This window comes from Vulpes vulpes, chromosome 12 (assembly GCF_048418805.1).
Source record: "Vulpes vulpes isolate BD-2025 chromosome 12, VulVul3, whole genome shotgun sequence".
Lineage (NCBI taxonomy): Eukaryota > Metazoa > Chordata > Mammalia > Carnivora > Canidae > Vulpes > Vulpes vulpes.
This window is the reverse complement of record NC_132791.1, coordinates 36,477,556-36,500,121: the sequence shown is the minus strand read 5'-3', so window position 1 is coordinate 36,500,121 and position 22,566 is coordinate 36,477,556. Positions and strand designations below refer to the sequence as shown.

The window sequence follows — 22,566 nt, the reverse complement described above, 5'->3', positions numbered from 1 at the left end:
CATTTCCCCCCTCTCCTTTTAGATTCTAACTCTTTGAGGGCAGAGATCTGACCTTTGAGTTGATCCCAGCTTTTATTTACAGTGTTGCTTATGTATGCGGGTGCCCAATAATATTTATATAAGTGAATATTATGTTTTAATTTCTAAGAAAACATAGCCCTGAATTCAAGTTCCAGCTGGACTATTGGACAAGGTAGTAATCACTTTGAAACTTAGTTTCATCAACTATGAAATAAAAATAATACTGAATGTCTTATTGATTTGTGAGCATTTTGAAAAATTTCTACTGTAAACAGAACAAAGTTAAGAATCCAATAAATGGTCTTGAAGAAATTAGTGGCTACTGATTGATAAAGAGATGCCAAAGTAGTTCATAAACTCAGGGGGAAAAAAAAGAAAAAATGAAAGAAAGATGGTAGGTGGTAAGGTGAGAAGGTGGCATGACCCATCACTTAGCACCTGTTTGGCATGACCTTACTTTCCATCAGCCCATTCATTGCTTGAAAGCGAGTTGTAAAAAAAAAAAAAAAAAAAAGAAAGAAAGCGAGTTGTAGCCAGTCTGTCTACATTATTGTAGAAAGGGTATAATTGTTGGGAATTCCCTCTTCCTCACTGCTGTTGACATTGGTGAAAATACCCAAAAAGTGGATGTGCTTAACTTTTTATAAGTCTTGTTTTCACAACGACCCAGCAAGCAGAATAGGACTTTCCAGACAGTGGAGACTTATACACAGTGGAGACTCAGTTGGTAATTGTTGATTAATCCATTCCTGAGATTGTTCCAAAAGACCAAGGCAACCAAGAGAATTGTTAGCTAGGGGCCTGAGGCATATATATTAGCAGGCTTGAAAATGAACATGAGTGGTTTGCAGTTCTTACAGCACATGTCATTATTCTTGGAGCAACCACTCGATTCCACTACTTTCTATGGATCCAAGGCAGGAAGCTTGTATCTCTATATAATGTAGCAGATACTATTATTTTGACAATTTGTTACTGCTACACCTTAGGGAGATACAAATGAAGACCAATAAAGTACCACCAGACACTTATCTCTTATGGTTACCTACCATTCTCATTCTTCTACGAGACCATAGGACTGTTGAGCCCAGGGACTATATTTACTTCTGTGTCCACTCCCTCCAGCACAGCTCTTACAGTATAGTAGAAGCTAAATAAATATTTGTTGAAATAAAATAAGTTAATAAAAGATCAAAAGCTGCTTCACACATGTAAAGAAAGCTTAAAAACCTTTAAAAATTAGTAATATTTTTATAACAGAAAACCTGACAAACTTTAGAGTTAAAAATATAGTTTTAGAAGTGGAAGGAGTGGAATTTTTTTAAACAAAAGATGAAAAAGCTCACATTTTTAAATGTTTACATAGTATAAACAAATGGTACATCCTATTTTCAGCTTGGATTTGAAAAAGTTTATTTAACATTCAGTTACTGATACTTCACTGACAGAAGAAAATTATTAACAGACTATAGGAATTTATTTGGTAGCTGTAAAATAGAAAGGTCTCTTGAAGTCAAGTTTAGATACTGAAGTCGAGTTAAATAGGAATTTGCAAAAATATACTTAAAATATGCAACATTTACAAAGAACAAGCAAAATGGTGGAAGCATCCATGGGTTCTGTCTAGGAAAGACAAGAAGGGAAAATTATAAACTTTAAAGAATCTTACTTTTACTGAGTAAATAATTATTTATCTTATTTGGTTGTTTCACTTTTCCCAGGATATTGATAACACTTGATGGTTAGATTCCAGGCAGTGAGGCTTTAAAAATTAATGACTCATTAGCTAATCCTCATTATTAGCTAATTGTGATTGGTGACACATTTTTTTAATTGGTGACACATTTAGCACATTTAGTATTGTACTCAGAGGACACATTTAAATAAAAGAGTTTGGTGAAGCAGTTTGAAAAACATGAAAACATTTTTTATTAGTGATAAATTTGCCTAAATTCCGGTTGATTAAAGATAGAACTTTATATGTAATATGTATTAATATAATAACTTTATATGTATATGTATGTAATATGTGCTTACATTATATATCTTTTCCTCATCTACTCCCAATTTGGTATTTGTTTTAATCTCAAAAAGGAAAATTCATCTATATTTATTTCACTGGAGTTTCTGTTTTATGATTATCAGCTTGCATGGGAAGTGTTTAAGGAACACTGGGAGTTTTTAAGGGAGTTATCTTGTAGACAGTTAACCAAGCTTTGGAGTCTAGTTCCTTTGGGCCAAGGTACTCTACGAGGTTAGGACCTTGGAGATGAATCAGACTTTTCTATCAAGGAGCTAATACTCTGGAGTGGGGAGGGAGACAGACTTGCCTAGATAGAGGTGAGCTGAGTAGGAGCTAACCAATAGACATCTGTAGGTGGGCATGCAAGGCATTTGGAACTGAAAGTGTATAGGCATAGAGAAGCAGATGATCACTATGTGTTTGAACATTCACAAACCATTCAGTGATGCTGGAGCATTAAGAGCAAAGGAGGAAAGAGTTGGAGAAAAGGATGCAATGATAAGTAGAGGGCCAAAAAACTGCTTGGGGGGCCTTTAAAGATTTTCTTTGTTTATTTTGAGAGAGAGAGAGAGAGAGAGAGAGAGAGCAAGCATGGGAATGGGCAGAGGGAGAGAATTTCAAGCAGACTCCATGCTGAGCGTGGACACTGAGATCATGACCTGAGCCAAAATCAAGAGTTGGACACTGAACCAACTGAGCCACGCAGGTGCCCAGGTTTGGGGGGCCTTTAAAAGGAAGTTGGGTTATAATCTGTAGAAACTTGCTACTGAAATTATGGTTGCTGGACCACAGCATAAGCATCTTCAGGGAATGTGTTAGAAATGCAAATTTCAGGCCCAAACCCAGATGTCCTAAATCAGAATCTCTGTTATAATGAGTCAACGTCCAGTTGACTCTGGTGTACATTAAAATGTGAGGAATTGCATGAAAATGTAAAGAATTGTTACAGCGTGTTCTGCTAGAGACTTGGCTGGAATTTTTTTAGAAAGCTCACTCCAGCAGCAATACAGGCATTAGATCAAAGAAGGAATAAGATTAAAAACAGAGTGACTGGGGGCACCTGGGTGGCTTAGTGATTAAGTGTCTGCCTTTGGCTCAGGGTGTGATCCCAGGGTCCTGGGATCGAGTCCCACATCAGGCTCCCTGCGGGAAGTGTGCTTCTCCCTCTGCCTTTGTCTCTGCCCCTCTCTGTGTCTCTCATGAATAGAAAAAACAAACAAACAAACAAACAAACTACTAAAACCAGTGCTGTAGTAGTCTAGGGGATAGCTAACTACATCTGGAAATGTAAAGTAGGAAAGACATTTAGAAGACAGCAGTGTCAAAATTTGGCAGTTGAATTGTGTAGGGGGAAGATAAAAGATTCTAGGCACACACTAAAAGATTTCTAGCTTGGGACACATGGAAAAATGTGTTGCCAGTATAGATAAAGTCTGCAGGGGAAAGAGCATATCTGTAAAGGGTGGACATGATGAAATACTGAAATATTTGTTTGGAGGTACCTGTGGGACCTTTGGTTGTGGATGCTTAATAGGTAACTGGGTGCATATATCTAGAATTTGGGCTACAGATACATATTTTTGAAAGGTGTTATCTTATAAATGCTGTCTAAATCCATGGTCATGGAAAAAATTTCCAGGAATAAATCATAGAATAAGAAACAAGTTGTGTAAGGATAGAGAACCAAAGAACACCAGTGTTTAAGGGATGGACAGATGAATATCAAACCATGAGAGAGATTAAGAAGAACTTGAAAGGAGTGGTGTCATGGTTAAGGAAAGCAGAAGATAATTTCAAGCAAAAGATAGTGGCTAACCAAGTCATGATTTGTGGATGTAAGATGAAAACAGGGAAATGCCTATTATATTTGGTACCTAGGAAGTCATTGATGACCATATACAGAGGAATTTTAGTTGGATAATGATATCAAAATTCATGGTTGCTACTGGTCAAGCTTGTGGTGCCATTAAATGTAGTGAAGATTTATTTCTAGAAAAGTGGCTAAGAGGAAGGAAAAATGTTGGATACAGGAGCATAGAATAAAATAGTTATATTCTGTCTCTCTCATTCCTTTCCCTCCTCTCTTCCTTTCCTTTAAAACATTTCTTAAGATTTTACTTATTTATTTGAGAGAAAGAGAGAATGTGTGAGCAGTGGGGAGGAGAGGGAGGAGCAGAAGGACAGAAACAAGCAGACTTCTTGCTGAACACAGTTCAATGCAGGGCTCCATCTCAGGACCCTGAGATCATGACCTGAGCTGAAATCGAGAATCAGATGCTCAGCCGACTGAGCCACCCAGGCACCCCCTCTCTTTTTCTTTTAAATATGTAGAGGTAAACACAGAAAAGGGTCAACCATAGATAAATAATGACAATATGTGGATAGGGAGGAAGGAGAGAGTAATAATTAATGGAATAAGATCACAACAGGAATATTGGTGAATAGAATTCAGAGTATGGGTGGAGGATATTTGCCTTAGGCCAGAGAAAAGATATGTTAATCTGTGGGGCTAAGGGAAGCATGGGGATAGGGACATGTAATTTGGAAATGTGGTCATTTTAGAATATTCACATTTAAGGGACTTAATATTTTCTGTGAAATGGGAGACAATGATAGTCACATAGAAGGGAAAGCTGCTAAGGCCCAAAGGAGAATGAGGGGAAGAGCTGACTGTGGTGCAATTAGAGGTTGGGGAGGGGGGAGGGCATTTAAGGGCTGTATTTAAAATTACTCAACTTAGATTTTTTTAGTCTAGAAAATGTATTTTGGTAGTTTCTGCATTACCTAGTCCATCTATTTGATTAATAAGCAGATTCAAATGTGTGTGAATAATCTATCATCTGTAATTCTAATGCACAACCAATGAGGCCATTATTCAGGTGCCTAAGAACTGGAAAGTACTCCAAAGATGCCCAAAACAAGCAAACGAAAAGACTGTTGCATGACTACGGTCTCAAGGAAATAAATGTTGGCACCAATTGCTGGAGATCTATTTTTATCTACTATTTATAGAGGAAGTGGGGAATGACAGTGGAAATAATAGCAATAACTTTAGCTAATTAATCTACAGATTTGGAGTCAGAAAGACTCTCAGAATTTATATAAATACTTTCTTCAGGTCCTGTGCAAATGCTTATAGTCCCAGAATCTTCAATACCTACCAATTAACCAACTTCATCTCAGGACACTTTATTTAATTGTTTGAAAACTATTTTATCAGGATAACTTATGGCTGAATTCCACTTTCCTTAAACTAGATGTGCCAAATTTATTTTCATTCAGCAAATTTTGTACACATGCTAAGTTTAAGGTATTATTCTTGGACTTCCAGGATGATCAATAGGTCAGGGTCTCTGACTTTGATATCTTTATAGACCAGTAGGGGAGGTAAGACAAGTTCCCAAATGACCACAAGAGAGATGAAAATACATGCCATTAGCGAAGTAATAATATGTTGTACTTTTTTGTTTAAAAATGAGGTGCCAGGACTCATATCTCAATAAATTATGACATGTGTCTCCTACACCTCCTCCCCAATTCTGTTTACATTGGAATGTCCACATGTTTTTCCAGCCAAGTGAGTCAGTCAAGATGGAAATACTAATTTATTTGACTGAACATACTCTGCTAGCTTATATTGCTGGAAGAAAGAAAAGACCTCATTGGTAGTAATGTTACTACCAAACTCTGTTTGTATAGCACTTTATAGTTTACAAATCACTTTTCATATATTAACTCATGTAATCATCCCAACAACTCTGTAAGGCAAATAGTAATATTCTCCCCCATTTGCACATGAAGAACCTAAGACTCAGTTTAAGTAATTTACCCAAATTACCCAATAGGAAAGAGGTGAGCTATGCTATCCAGGTCACATGACTCCAGGTCTCAACTAGAAGAGCAAGACCTCTGGATTCAGTGGAAGAAAAAATATGGGTGCTTAAAGGGTATGGAGAGGACACATAAAGAAAGAGGGCTTTAAGGACTGATGCAATTTCAGTAGGAGGAAATGGAAGGAGGCCATTCTAGGTGGAGAGCATGACAAAATTCAAATTGTGGATGTAGGAAGTGCAGGATATAATCATTTAACAGCCAAGGCTCCATATATGGGTTTGAAAATAATCTGTTCAGAAGAGATGGCTGACTCTCTGAGAGCTAATAAAAATCCTAGGGCAAGAAAAAAGGAAGAAAAGATGCTCATGGACAGAGCCCTGAGATCACCTATGGTTAGTGGATAAGAAGCACAGGAGAAGCTACCAAGTGAGAAACCAAAGGAATGGCCAAAGAGTTACAATCATTCCCAACTATTATATAAACCAAGAGGGAGGGGCTTTCAGGAGAGAGCATATGATCATTAGGGATGATGAGAGAGGACAAGTGGATGAAAGACCAACTTGGTGGTCTTGGAAAGAGCAGAGGAGTGACAACAGAAGTCCAAATGTAAGAAGCAAGTAGATGGGAAAGGAGTGAAGATCAGGAAGGGGGTGAGGAGGACTGATGCAAGAAAATTCCCTCTCTCTCAGAAGTGGCCTTTCAAGTGTTTGAAGACAGCTCTCAAACCATCTTCTTCCCTTTGCCGGGCAAAATACCATTAATTAATTCAGTTGATTATCATTTGCTTTCCAGATAGTCACCATTGTATTTTCTCATTTAGAAATTGTTGGTTTGTCATTTGTCCTTAAAGTTTGGGATCTAAAAATTAACTCTGCATCCCATGTTCATGGTCAGTTGAGCATAGAGTAGAAGAAAGCTATTATATGTTGTATTTCTTATACTGTGTTTTTAACAGCAGCCCACATTTTAATTAGCCACATTTCACTGTTGATGCATTGGGCTTACAGTCTGATGATTCCATGTCATCCACATCCTATACTTACCAACTATTTGGAGAGACAGCCCAAACAGGGGAGACAGACACTGGAGCCCTGGGGTGGAAAGAGCATGGGACTGGCATCTGGAAATCTACATTGTAGTCTGGACTTTGACACATCAAATATATGCTCTTGGGAAAGTCCGTTATCTTCTTTCCAGGCTCCAGAGAGAGCTAGACTGGATGACTTTTAAACTTCTTTCTAGCTCTAAAAATTCTAAAATTAACAACTGATAAACAAATTGTCTTCATTGATTTACTACTCAGATATTTATAAAACTCAACATATATAGAGAGAGAATGGTTCTGAACCCTGGGACTTACAGACTCATGGTGGCATTTTGAGGCAGAAAAGTACTTTGCAAAAAGCAAGGAAGAATGGATGAAGAGCAAAGACTCAGATAATTCTTTCAAATTATTACCTCCCACAAGGTGTGTGGAAGGGCAGTGGCCTTGGGGACTTTCAAAATACAAAAATGAAGAAGAGAGCGACACCTGGGTAGTTCAGTCCATTATGCATCTGACTTCAGCTCAGGTCATGATCTCAGTGTGCGAGTCTGCCTATCTCTCTGTCCCTGCCCCTACTCGTGCTTTCTCTCTCTCTCTCTCTCTTTCAAAAAAATAAATAAAATCTTTAAAAAATGAAGAATAGAATCCCTCCACTTGGCATTATACTAAGAAGTAATCATTTTATGTCATTTCATAGTTATCCAAATTATCTGTGAAGAAACACAGTGAAGAGGAGACTAGAAGTGTATTACACTGAAACTTTTTCCAAGGACCTAGTATTTACAGGAACTACAGCCACTTATATTGAAGAAGATGATGTTAATAACACCATCCGTGATATGGCAATATCATTAGCTGGCTTTGATGTTATCTACCCTAAACACAAAATTAATGAAGCATACAAGAAATTTCTATCTAGCATTAAGCAATCTTGAAATTTCAAGATGGGTCACAAAATCAGAGGGACCTACTGAAAGATCATTATTTTTTTCCCAGAATATCAACTGTAAATCAATTCCTAAGTTTGTCTTAAGATTCCAATTTTCAGTAGACATGAACAATCTAAAGATTTTTTTTTTATTTTTTTATCCATGAGAGACAGAGAGAGAGAGATGGAGACACAGGCAGAGGAAGAAGCAGGCTCCATACAGGGAGCCCGACATGGGACTCGAGCCCGGGGCCTCCAGGATCAAGCCCCAGACTGAAGAGGGCACTAAATCACTGAGCCACCGGGACTGCCCAGATATGAACAATCTAGAAGGAAACCTACCCCCGCCCCCCCCCCACACACACACTTTGTGTGTTTCTGAAAGCAAACATGGGCTATGGAGATAAATTTCTCCCTTCCCCCTCCAATGAATACTACTGTGGTATTTCAGTTACCTATTGCTATGTAATAAATTAACACCAAACATGGTGGTTTAAAACAATAACTCTGTTATTATTACCTCCCATAATTTCATGGGTCAAAGTGGCTCAACTGGATGCTTCTTCTACTCCATGTGATATCGGTTAGGATTGCACTCATTTGGAAGCTTAATTAGACTAGAATGTCTAGGATTGTTTAGTCACGTATCTTGTACCTTAGTAGGGACAAGTGGAAGGCTGGGCTCAACTAGGACACTGGAATATCTGTGTCTCACCACATAGTCTTAAGACTTTTCCTATTCCACACAGCCCTCTCCATTTGGGCACTTCACATAGCCTCTTTAGCTGGGTGCCTGGACTTCATATTTGGTGATCCAGAACTCCCCAAGATACAAAAGTGAAAGCTGCTAGGTCCCAACACTCTTAGGCTCTAAACTGTCATGACACTACTTTTTTACCTTATTCTATTGGTTAAAGCAAGTCACAGAGCCAACCCAGATTTAGTGTGTATGTGGTGGGGGGAAGGTAGTTGGGGGTGGACACACTAAACAGGTTCATTAATTCTAGGAGGCATGGTTCAGTTGGGACTATTTTGGAAAATAGTTACCACTTGAGAAGTATTGGAAATGGATGCCAACATCAAGACCTAGACCCAGTTGAACATGACCTGGCTCCACTGAGCTCATTTTTCATAGAATAGAAAGTAAGGAAAAATATTTTATTGCTGGCCTTCTACTGATTTTTCTTTTAGTATAAACCCAAATGTGGATTGTGAAAATTGCCAGTAAAAAAATTATTTTTCATAATTTCATGGTCAAGTGCTTGCTTCAGCAACATATATAATAGTAATTTCATGGTCAAGAAGAAAGGTAGTGTGTGTGCATGGCGGAGGGGGGGCATATAATTGATGATCTCAAGGCTTTTTCAGACAGTGATTTATAAAAGATTCACATTTTCATTAGCTTAAATGATGAATATGACTTAATTTTGCCCTACCTTTAACTGGCCTTTGAGATCCTTGCAAACCCTTATACTTTTGGGCTGCTTCCATGGGTGGTACCTATGAACAAGTACTCTATACTCCCAGGGAAAGGCTACCATTTTCTTTCCTTTCCTGTTCCAGCCCTTTTGGTGATATCCACCATCAAGGCTTCTATGCCTAGGAATCTGAGCAGAAGCACCATGTAACTGCCTGCAGTGCTCACAGCTGATCCACTTCCTGCCACAGCCCCCTTTTCCTCCTGGCTATTCCTATCCCTTCTGCAGGTGCTGTTTTCTCCCCTGGTATAGTCCCTGTCCTGGCTGGGCACTCTTTCTGGTCCATGCCACTGATGTGCTAAACCAAGAGTGCCTACCTGTCAAATGGGAAAGCAAGCTTTCATGCTTTGTTACCTTTCATCTTTGGTTTTTAGTGCCACACCTTTTTGTTTTTTACTTAAAGACTCCCTGCACTGAGTGGAATCTGAGTAATAATCACTATTTTGCATGTAGAATTGTTCTTTTTTTTTCTTTGATATCCAAAGCTCTGTGTCTAGACCAAGCTGGAATGAATTCTCTTCCAAGAGGCTCCTCCATACTTCATGCAAATAGACTCATCATCTATCCGACATGCTTGGGTCTCCCATTTTTGAGTCACATTGAGATTTTTACTACACACGTACACACATACACATTCATCCATAAATATCACACACATACATGCCTATTAAGTGCTTTCATTTCCTTACAAAGATTATGCTTCTTTAATAGGAACAAACTATTATTAATATATGACACAGTAATAATACATTTATATGACAAATCTATTCTGGAGTCCGCTTCTGTTTCCCCAAGAAATGCATGGGCTGAATTTCAGAAATAACTTGGGAGTTGAGAGACAAAAGAGTTTTGAAGAACCAGCTGCCATCTGTGTGAAGTACATTGAGAATGACAGATAAGGGTGAGGAGAGAAGAGTGGACATTTAAGGAACGCTTGCTATGTGTGAAGTGTAAACCTCCCTATTTCTTGGTCATTTTCTTGAGATACTGAGTAAATATTTGAGATTCTTTATGTTACATAGACAATTTAAGTACTGATATATATTTCTCCCAATTTTTTGTGTTTACATTTCTTAAGAGATTGGGCCAGGGGATATGCCTGAGCAGGGTGGAGAGGGTGTGGTGAACTCACATATATCTGAGTTACACTACTACTAATACTACTAAAGCACTATCTGTAGAGCTGTGCTTTAAATATTTCTTTAAAGGGGGAATAAATCTACTTGGGTCCATGCTATCCTATTTTTTCTCTGAAATATTGGCACATGTTGATAAGACTTCTAGCCAGGGATAGAGAAGCTTCTAGAGTTCATGCACCAAGAAAGACTGATTTGCCCACAAAGTACTTTTACTTATCACCTTGACACTTTTATGTGTAATTACAGCCATTGAGCCAGCTGAATACAGTGAGTATCTGATGTACTATCTGCATTTCAGTAGCAGGACAAAGAAGTGTGCGAGAATAGGGATGAGCCTGGAGCTGGTATAAGCAGCCTGGGTGAGGACCCAGGAGGCAGAATCAGAGCTGTCTCTTATCCACCAATTCTGAGCATTGTTTCCTAATACTGCAGAGAATTAACTGAGACTTCAATGCAGAGAGAGTATAAAGAAAACCTAACAGTGTCCTCAACATTTCTTTGGCATCCTGGAGACCGAGTGGCCATTTTGCTGTAGATAGATAGGGATGGTGAATTGAAAACATTAGTTCCAATCCAATAGCACTTGGGGTCAGAAGAAGAGAAGCTGTGTTAGTTGAAATCCAGAAACAGATGCCAAGACCGGATTAGGAATGCGAGAGGTTTACTGGGGAAAAAGATGGGGGAGGCAGAGGAGGCCAGAAGAGCCTTTGACTGGACTGCAACTCAGCTGTCCCTAGTGAGGGAAAAAGATGACAGAAAGGTTGGGTAGGAAGGGTCACCACAGTGCAGTGCTGAGAAAGGTTTGGCCAGCCAGTGGGAAGTCCTGGAGCAGAAGTCGTCTGTCAGAAGATCTCCACATCTCTCAAGCATAGAGCTGCTTTGGTATCTGCTGTGCTCAGCCCTGGGGTGGGAGCAGCCGGTCAGCAACAAGGAGGTGGATTCAGAGTACATTTGGGGCACCTGTCGATTAAGCTTTCTGCAACAGGAGATCTGAGAGGCACATCTTTATGGCCACCCAAGAGGATTATGTAAACTGAGCAAGGGTGAAGAAAGAATTTCTGCCCTAATTACTCTTCATCTTGATTCAGAATTATGAGAGATACCATCACTTTCAACTCCTTGTAGCCAAGCAACTTTAGAAAAGCCAAGATAATAATGTTGATGTAAATAAACATTGCCAACTATACAACCAAAGATGATTGATTTCTACCACTGCAATGTGTATTGTAGACATCTTTATGTTCTTCCTTTTTTTAAAATCTTAAAATTCTCCTCTAACTGCTCAACTCCCTTAATTCTTGGCATTAATGAGTGTTTCCTTTTACATGGAAGATTTAAGGCATATCCTTAAGCACATAGAGATTTTAAGACCATCTCTGTCTCTCTTTTCTTTAGAAGATGTGACCATCATGTGTCCTTCTACCTAGGAGTAGAGCACAGGGAATCCCATCTTTTCTATTTTATAAATGTTCTTTCACTGTCTCAATGTAGATCTGAATCACAGCTGTTACCAGCTTTCTCAAGCCGAGTATCCTAACTTTGGAAATTGTTATCTGTTTTCCTCTTGGTAGGAATGGGGTATAATGTGTCTTAAAACGTTTGAAGAAGATAAGAAGAGAATTCTCAGCATATTTTGGTAAAGTTGCTACCTTCCTTGAATTATTTGGCTGTTTTGCCATCTTATATATGTCAAGGGCTATGTCTCAAGATCCACATGTTTTCTCTACCAGATGCCTAAGAAGGCGATGGATGTTTCCCCTCATCTGAAAAGATCAGAGGCCAGTGAAGAGGGTCTCCAAGATTCTTTCTAGCACTTCCTTTTCAGTGCTCATGTTTATAATCAGTTATGGAAATGCCACAGCTTACCTGTAGATCAAGCCCACATTATGCACAGGGCGTGCATACCCTTTGATGGTTTTCCTTCTGCTACTTTTTTTTTTTAGCACATTATTCTGTGAGGGTAAATTTCTCCATATGTTTTTGTTCGTTTCTTATTTTGTTGATATTGTTTTAATGACTCCTTGCCTTGTCAAGGTAGCTATCTACCTTAAAGATAAAGTAGATCTTTTTAAGCATTACTCCCCACCCCCCTAACCCCACACCATAAAGATTATTTTGCTAGGGTAATGGAGTTTCTTTTCATTGACATTCTGGGACAGATCTTTAAATTCAGCTACATCTGGTCACCTTGCCTCAAACCATATTATAGCTGTTGCTCTAAATCAGACCTGAACTAAGCACGAACATCTGTACCAGGAATTATGAGGCCCAGCTGAACACTTTGGACCAGTATGTTCCATCTCACTTCTTTCTGCTTTGACTGTTTAGCAATTATCTTTACAATCCTTAGAAATGGTAATTAAAGTTGGTAAAAGAACAAACAGAATACAGAAATGTTTTTAAGCTCCAAACACCAGGTATATAAACGTCAGTGGCTTAAATATGGTTATAAGAATGTTTTTATTAACTCCCCCCACCGATCTTCTTGGGGATCATATTTAGCCTTTCCTTAAGGGAGTATAATACTGCTAATCAGCTCACATAGTTGGCAGCCATTAGCTGGGGACACCTGAAGCCACCTCAAGAAACTTTTTATTTTCACAGACAAGCCTGCTGTGGCAGTAGGTATAGATAGGTATGTTGGCATCACAAAGTCTCTGTCTAAAGAGATTTAGTCACCCACCAACAAAACAACCAACAATACTTTCAAAGATAAGCAGATGGTTTTCTAAGTGGGCTCTTACAATGATGAAAGGAGTTTATTCAGTGAGGCTGCCTCTGCACTCTCTATACACATTTATGAACATGTGCACACAGAGTTGCTGATCTCAGCATAAGCTGATTGAGCCTCTTCTGACTGATGACTATGAATTTGCAGACATTTATAAATACTATTATTTTGGTACATATTCTCATAAGTCTCTGAAATACTTCTCCGTCTGCATTATAATGAGGAAATTTCTTTAATAAGATTATATGCTGATGATTTGTTTCTATCCTTTACATTCAAATTACTGTTTACTCAAATTACTATTTCCCCATCTTATTACATTAGAATATTCTTACCAGGAATGAAGCTATAGAGATTAATAGAAGGGGAGCCACTGGAAAGTAGCTACTTTCCACTACAATGGAAATTAGGCAGGATTGTTTTTTCCCATTGCATTTGGGTCCACTATAATAGCCCTAACAGGAATAGGCTTTCAAATGATTAATTTCCTTTCCCAAATCAAAGACCCTTGTTTATTGCAAAGTGGAATTTATTAATGTCAGGCAAACTCACTTTGTTACCAAATGTCAGGACATTTAATAAAGTTAGGAACATCTATATTTATTTTTATTTAGAGTCTACTTATTAGTATATTTAGTCCCCAGATTTCATTTGGGACTATTGTCATTTTGGGCTTAGTATATCAATATTTTAAGGGCTAGTGATAGGATATTTATCCTTTGGCTTGATTTCCTTTAAACCAGAAGTTACTCATACTTTTATATTGGGAAGAGATTTTCTCTTCTTTCCCTGGGTGTCTGAATCACTTTGATTTTGAGATCAGATGGTATTGATATTGGGCGGCAGGGCCACCTTTGGGCTCTTTGAGTCCATATATATTCTTATTTCCGCCTATTACTTGGTAGGGATTCTCAGAACTGGAGCTAGAGGTTTTCTGTGTCCAAGAAAACTTTCTATTCAGTTATTTATTCAATAAGCATTCAAGTGTCCCTTTTATGCCAAGAACTCAAAAGCCTTGCCCCAATCATTTCACTGTCCATTGGCATTCAAATACAGGTGTGCATTCAGACAACACAGGAGTCAATTACCTAAGTTGTTTGTTTAGACGATTATTCTAATTAGAATTTATAGCTTCACTATCTTAATTCTTAATAAACTATTAACCAAAATAGGGGAACAAATAGATGTTACAAAATCCTTTTGGTAGAAAAAAAATGTAACTGTAATTTTCAGTGCTACACTTTATAAGTAGTATTGAAACTGAAATCCAAAGCACGGGACATAAACTTGACTACATTTCAGTTTTCACAGAAAAACTAAATGAAGAAAAAAGAACAATAAACTGATAATTTGAGGGCACGTTTGTTTGTTTAAACCTCTATGATTTCTGCATCCCTTCCTCCCAGCCTGGAAGTCAATGGAGGCTTCTCCCAGAACATTACAGGCTGCTTCAAAGCTCTGGCCATAATCCACTCCTATCATCAACATTGCAACTTCTAGAGACATTTCAACTCTTCCTTAATGATGGTGGAGATTCCAAAATGTGAACCAGTTGCTGTGTGTTTTAATATTCCAAATCCTAGTCACAACCCTTAGAGCAAACTCATAAGAAGTAGGACATTCTGAGGGGGGAATCTTATCTTTTCTTCTACCAAATACATTCATTGTAAGCCAATAATCAGGAGTCAGAATACTAACCAGTATTCTCTGGAACCACTGTCAGTCAGGTCAGGCAGGGGAATGGTTGGTGCCAGGTTATGATGGGAGCAAGTGTGAATTAGAAGACAAAAGTACACATAGATATGGTTTGAGCTTCTACTTGTATCCTAAAGCCAAATACAAAACTTTTGTTATTATTCAGTGATTTTGGTTTTTCATTTTAAACTACTTTTACCTCCTTTTCCCTCTCAGGGGGTAGAGTATAGAGAATAGAGAGTTACTTGAAAGACTCCCTTGTTTCCTGTATTTACCTATGTCCCTCCCTAAAATCTCTTTATGTTTGATCGCTCAGCCCCATTACAGAGAACGTAAACCACAACAATAAATTGCTTCCATGCCTTCCTGGATCTAATGAGACTCTATTCTGGGAGCTGGTATTTCTACATTCCTTGGTTTCTCTAAGGAGTACTCTGGTGTGCCAAGGATCAGAAAGAGGAGTCAATGTTTGAAGCAGGAAATGAGACTGTAATTGGAGAAGCAATCTTCATCGTGCGGTACAAATTCTAGCGCATGACAGTCTTTGTGCTTTCTGAGGAGCAGTCCTCATGAAATCTAGAAAGCCTGTAGAAACAGATAGGTGTCTCAATCATGATTACTTGTTTCTTGCCCTCTTCCTGTAGATGAATAACAAGGTTTGAATCCACCAGAGACTTGAGGTTTTTAGAGACACTGTCTCTGACTCCTAATCCTAACATAGCCACTGGCCACGTGTAAAATTCCTCCACTTCTCACATTTCTGTTTTCTGACTGCAAAACTAACACCACTGACTCTAAAACATAATGGGCCACCAGTTTTGATGTATTTTTTATGATATGCTAACTACCTTATAACTGTAAGGGGAATTTTGACATCCAGGTGTAAAGTAACCTTTTTTTCAAATCAAAAATTGGGAAACCTGGTTCAACCCTGGGAAATAGAATTTTTTAAATGTGAGTTATCCTGGAAATTTTCAAGTTCGGGTCAACATTTAGTTGAATTCAGGGGCTGGGAGATTGAGAGTCCAAAGAGCCATAGGCTGTTTTTAAGAAACTAAATGTAATAAGTTGAATGCAATGTTGTCATAAATTATTTTCATGGAAAACCAATAAAAGAATGCCTAAAGGTGATGAAATGAAGTATGTCTGGATTGTCCTTGTTAATATTTTCTGTTGGCATAAAGGGGACGTTAGAGATAGATCCATGTTGCATGGTAAGTGTCACTGCTCCCCAGATGTTTCTTAGCTCTCATACCTTCGCATGCCCCATACTCTTCCCTTGGCAAACTCAACCATCCCAAAGTATCATCCACTCCCCCTATGATGCCAACACTTACATATCATCCCTAGACCAGTGTCTTTCCAGTGCACAAAGCTCACCTTCCTTTGCCCAAGGCCCCTCAGGCTCCACTTCTCTGGAACCAAAATCTGCGTCTGACTCACATAATTGCTCCTCCTGCTATATTTCCTGTTTGCTGTAAGAGCTACTACCCACTCCACTCTTAGGCTCAAATCCAGGCAGAAAATATAGACTAACCTGACAATTACCATCTTCATTCAGCTGGCCACCAAATCTTCTCGTCTTTTCCTCTCTTCTCACATCTTCATGAGTTCTCATCAGAATAATTGCAGTGATCTGAGACTGGTCACATCATCTCTGGTCTTACCTCCTCAGAGCCACCAGATTGCACTTCCAGACTCATAAGCCCCAGCAAGACTGGCCGCTACCATCTTTAAGTGAGCACGATTCATAAACCGGCCCCAGAGCATTATACAAAATCTGTCCCCATCCTGTGGCCTCATGTACCCCCACACTCGTGCCATGCTAGATTACTTAAAACACAAATAAAACAAGGTATCTCAGCCTTAACCCCTCTTCCCTCTTCCTAAAACAAGAATCTTCACTTCCCTACTCCCATTCCTCTTGTCCAGCAAGTAATAAATCCCCACTCTTCTTTTAAACCCACTTTAAAGTCTTTCATAATCCTTCTTGGGAGAGGTAATCACCCTTGCTCTGCATTCTCTGGCATCCTCTGCTTTCCAAGAAATTTTCATTGTATCAATTAGAGCACCGTTTGCCATAGTAACAAATAGTCTCTAACACGGACACATTCCAACACAGTGGACTGTTACTTTTTGATCATTTTACAATGTTAGGTAAGTGAACAGATCATGGGCTGGCCTTCCTGGGTATAGTCATTCAGGGAGCCAGCCTAATGGAACCTCTTACACCTTTAACCATTGATGTCAAGGTTTCCCTGAGGCTGTCTCCATTCCAGACAGACCTGAGGGTAAGAGATCCTGGAGGAAGGAATGTGGGAGATTTTTATGGCCAGGCCTAGAGTTTCACCTATCACTTTTACCAGCTAAAACTCACTCTTGGTCACTTCTAACTGCAAAGGAGGCTAGGAAATGTGCTCTAGGTGATGCTCTAGGTGATGGTGAAAAGATGGTAGCTTTTGGTGAGCGTCTAGTAGACTGTCATATCCATGTACTCGTTAGAAGAGAGTGCTCTGAAAGGAAGAAACATGTCCTATTTAATAAAGCTCCTGGCACTTGAGTAAATATGTGTACATATGAGTGAATGAAAAAAAATGAGTAAAAGATACTGCATTGGATTGATTGATTGATTTTTAAAGATTTTATTTATTCCTGAGAGACACAGAGAGGCAGAGACATAGGCAGAGGGAGAAGCAGGCTCCCACAGGGAGCCCAATGGGGGACTTGATCCCAGAACCCTGGGATCACCACCCAAGGGGAAGGTAGATGCTCACCACTGATCCACCCAGGCATCCCGCTACTTTGGATTTAAAGAATCATTTTAAAAATCAGCTTAAATAGAAGTGTAAGAGTTACATATTTACATATCTTTATATATTTATGTATCTCATTATATTCACACAGAATATAATAATTATTATTCATGGTTTGATAGATACAGATTTTTAAAAAAAATTTTTTTTAAAGATTTTATTTATTTATTCATGAGAGACATAGAGAAAGAGGCAGAGACAGAGGCGGAGGGTGAAGCAGGCTCCATGGAGGGAGCCCATGCAGGACTCGATCCCATGATTGCGGGTTCCCAACCTGAGCCAAAGGCAGATGCTCAACCGCTGAGCCACCCAGGATACAGATACAGATATTTAAAACTAACTTAATAATGACCAAATTAATTTGGGTACTTAACATTGCCTAATTAGTAATAGTGTTCATGAATAGAAGTTAAATTAGAAACAGATATGCACAAGATATCTATAGGGAGAAAATGGTTATAATTACATTTATCTAGCTTGTATGTTCTTATCTATTCCCAATATTAAATTGAATTTTAGTTTAATTAAGACTTTCTGCCTTGGTATCACAGAAAAGTATTGGGGAACTTGAGTATCTTGGTAAGAATTGTGAGTCTTACAAATGTGAATATTCTTGGGAAATACAAACAGGCAGAAATGCTTTTGAAAACACATATGCAGTTATGATTGAGAATTAAAGTATAAACCAAATGGATAAAGTGTTTGGTGATTTTACTTTTTATAGCATTGCATATTGAGTCTTTATGTTTGACACCTCACTTTGTCTTTTGGAGGATATTTTAGTCATTTTGCCTCTTTCTTTAATCAGTTTAACAAAAGAAACATGTCTTTTACAGGCACAAAAGTTCTCCCAAAGAAAATGCACATAAGTTGATTAGTCTCTTCAGATTTGAGCTTTTAAAAACTATGACATTGCATGACAAAGTGGCCACCATTTTGCATATTGGTGTTAGAATTCACAATAGCCTAGGATTGTTAGAGAAATGATTAATGAAATCTGAACTTTAGTAGCAATCAGCCATACATCAGTTCTTTTGAAAACAGTGACATTAAAATAAACCAATTCTAGGTCACTTTAAACTCAGGTTCTGATCTTTTTGAGAAAAAGTTGCAGAAGTGTGGCTATTCTTTATCTAGAGCTTGAAAAGCTGTGAGTAGTCCTGAGCACCGGACCCATGAATTTGAAATGCACCTGACGCAAAGTGGAGAACCCCTGAAAGCTTCCCTGATCAGGGAAGTTTCAGGGTCAAGACAGGTTTTGAAGTGTATGTAGGTACAGACTCAAGGAATGACTGACTCTGATGAGAAAAGAAATGAGAAATTTAATTTTAAGGGTAACAGGAATAAGTTAGGTTAACCAGAAGGTTACATTTCTAAGAATTCATCTGTAATTGTACCTCTCCTTGTTCAGTACTGGTTAATTCTTATGAAGCCATGCAGGAAAAGTAATAAGATAACCTCTCATTGACTGTGCCTCTTGATGCATATCAATATCAATATCCATTTTCTATTGCTGCCATAACAAATTACCACATATTTAATGGCTGAAAACAGTACATAAGTACTATCTCAAAATTTCTATAGGTCAGAAGTCTGGCAGGCATGGCTGGATTCCCTAGTTAGAGTCCCACTGGGCTGAAATCTAACTATTGGCCAAAGATGTAGTTCTCTACTAGGGCAAAGGTCCTCTTTCAAGCTCTCCATTGTTGGCAGAACATATTTTCCTCTCAAGCTTCCCACATGCCCCCCCTTGATCTTCAAGCCAAAAATGGCAGGTCAAGTCCTTGTCACACTTTGAAGCTTTTTGACTTTCTCTTCTGCCCTCAGCCCAGAATGTTCTGTTTGAAGGACTCCGATGATTGCATTGGGCCCACTTGGATTATCCAGGATACAACCCTATTTTGAAGTCTGCTCATAAGTAAACTTAATTACATCTGCAAAGTCCCTTTGCCATGTTGAATGATATAGTCACAGGTAGGAGACTAGAGAGTAAAGGGGCCCAAGATTCTGTCTACCTCCATGATACTATATTGTGTATAACAGAGGCCATTTAGATATAAATTACAGAAAATTCTATTCCTTTCCAAAGTGTTTAGGGATTAAAATTATTTTAATTTATTATGAATTATGAGAGACATTGAATAAGGCATAAAGTAATATCATGAACACCCACATATTCCTAATGACATTACCGATACCATAAAAGAGGTATAAAACTGAAAATGTTTAAAAATTAAATGTTAAACTAATAGGAAGATAATACAACACCCATTTATAATATCCATTACAGATATTATAAATATGGTCAAAGAATTTCACGTATGTTAAAAGCTTAAATTTTTAATTGTTCCTTGAGTAGAATGTGCTTTTGATAATAACTGTGGCTGTTATCTGTTGACTGCTTCCTCTAGGTAAGTAGCTGTACTCTGCACCTTACATGTATTATCTCCTGTCTTCTCAGCAGCCCACTCATGCTAATATCATTCCAGTTTACTCAATACAACGAGTAAACTGAGGTTCAGAGAGGTAGTGGGAGGCCTGGGTAAATTCACTGACCCTTGCATATGTAGTAGTTACTTAACAATTTGTTCTCCGCCAGAGGTTTGAGGGGCTCAGTAGAACAATGTGATAATAAAAAGAAAGAGGTTTTGGAGTCAGACCTGTATCTGAGTCCTCCTTTCATCACTTATTAACTTGCCAAATTCCTGAAACCCTGTTGCCTCCAGTTCCTAATTTGCAAAGTGTGGCTAGTAACAGACACCTCCTGGGGCTGCTGCAAGATAACATGTGTAAAGAACCTGGTATGTGATAAGATCCAGATAAAAGTTCTCCAGTACCTTCCTCCAGAGTAGCTAAAGTGCATCTGGTTCTAAAGTACTTGAATAATTCGGGAAGTCAGTTATGGACTTCTGCCAGCTTCTCCTTACCTCATAGATAATTTAATAGAACATCAGGGTCCACCTAGATGCTCATATCTATGGGACTAGGGATAGATCCCTGTGGGTCTGAGGTACCTGGGTGCCACATACATAAGGGTAGCCCAAGAGAATAAATCTACGCTTGATTTGGCCTCAAAGATAGTTTACAATCTCTGAATTTTGGCATCGTACACCAGGCAATTAAGAGGTGCCAACTTAGCAGTGGACTTTCCTGGCATCCATCCAAGGAGCCACATGCCAGAATATTCTAGTGGCTCTCGCATTAATATGTATTTGCGTGCGTTGTTTTTGACTGCTCTAATCGGACTTGAAATGAATCCAAGAAGTTTCTTCAACTCAGAGACACTCATTCCTCAGTGTCCCCTCCCTCCAGGCTCTGTCTGAAGGCTTAATTGGCTATCTTATCTCCCTAGGTATGCGGAGACCAAAGCCAGGGGGCTGTTTTCCTGAGGGAATTTACGCTAATTCGGAGAGAGAGCCTTCATGAAGATTTCCTGTCTGACCTCTTGAATAGTCACAAAACTGAAGACCCGGTAGAGTGCCTCTTTTCTTTATTCTTAGAAACACTGAAGTTCAAGTCGCTAATTCTGACTCGTGGTGGTGGTTGGTTTTAGCAAATGTGAAGAGGTTTGGATGGTATTTCCTCATGTCCATGACAAGAGGAAAGCAACGTGACACTTCATTAGACAGAATATGTGGGTCAACTTTCTACCCTTTCCTGGGTCTGGCAAGCTGCAAACCTTTCACTGGAGCGTTAGTTGGTTTGGGACAGCCTGTGAAGGATTCACATTAAAATAACTGATGTTTTGCCAGCGCGTCTGAACAAGAAATGGTAATAATTTAAATGAGTGAAGAAAAAAGGAGCTTTATATGTAAATTGTTTTATGAGTCAATGGAAATTCCACCATCTTCCCATACGGGTTTCTTTGTGGATATTTTTACTTCAAAGTGTTAGTCATATTTATTTCATGAAAGTTTGTTTCTCTGGTGGTGGTTTTGAAAAAAAAAAAAAGCAGAAAATTGAAAGTCTCCAAAATGAGCTCTGAAATGAAAACAAGTAGCACAGTTGAACAGAGATGTCAGGATTCAGGGTTCTCCATAACTGTGAATCAAGCCATTATTTGTGATTTGTACTTTATTGTGAGAATTGGAAGGATAACTTCTGAAAGTTTCAAGTGTGGCTCTTCATGGTGATGAGCTTGTGCTAGGAAGTGCTCACGGTAGAATTAAAGGAGCCCAGTGGATTTCTTGTGTACTCAGAAAATACTGATTTAGAACATGTTCAAAGCAAACATGCAAGTGGCTTTATTTCTACCTCCTCTACCCTGCCTCCTTACAGCCTCTCTCAAGAGGTTCTTTTGGGCACGTTTATCTCATAAACTTCTCTTTTAAATACTAAGTAAATCAGTTCTCATGGTAGCCACTCATGACCACCATCTTCTCCTGGACAGACATTCACATTCTTCTCAAAGCTTTGTGCCCCAAGTGTGGGCAGGAACAGTGGTAAAGGTTCCCAAGGGTACAATAATTAATTTTCAGATGGTTCATGCAGATACACATATATTTCTCAGTAAACTCAGAAAATGCAGAGCCTGCCTTTTAAACTTTTATTGTCTGCTCAAGGCTTTTTTGTGTGATCTACTATGGTATACACATTGCCACCTAAGTTTTATTACTTCTTTCTCAGAACATTATCTTGTAATTATGTTTTAATTTTGTTCCATTTGATGTTATGCAAAATCTGAGATATGTTAGCTCACTTTGGATTTGGTTTATGAAAAGTTCTGGTAAGTACTGCTACATGGATACCATATGCAAACCTCATGAGCAAGTCTAATTATTACATAATTTACACCATAAAGGAAATTGAATAATATGAATTATGGCCATAATGGAATTGTCATAGTGGTGCCACTAAAA

General features: G+C 38.6%; 1 protein-coding gene across 1 annotated transcript in view; it reads left to right on the top strand.

Annotated features, from left to right (window-relative positions):
- The window catches only part of ADAMTSL1 (ADAMTS like 1), an 871,496-nt gene that overhangs the window by 225,722 nt on the left and 623,208 nt on the right, over positions 1 to 22,566 (top strand). The window contains exon 2 of the mRNA XM_072728197.1: positions 21,060 to 21,179. Within this exon, the coding sequence (XP_072584298.1) occupies positions 21,060 to 21,179 (120 nt within the window). The remainder of the gene's footprint in view (positions 1 to 21,059; positions 21,180 to 22,566) is intronic.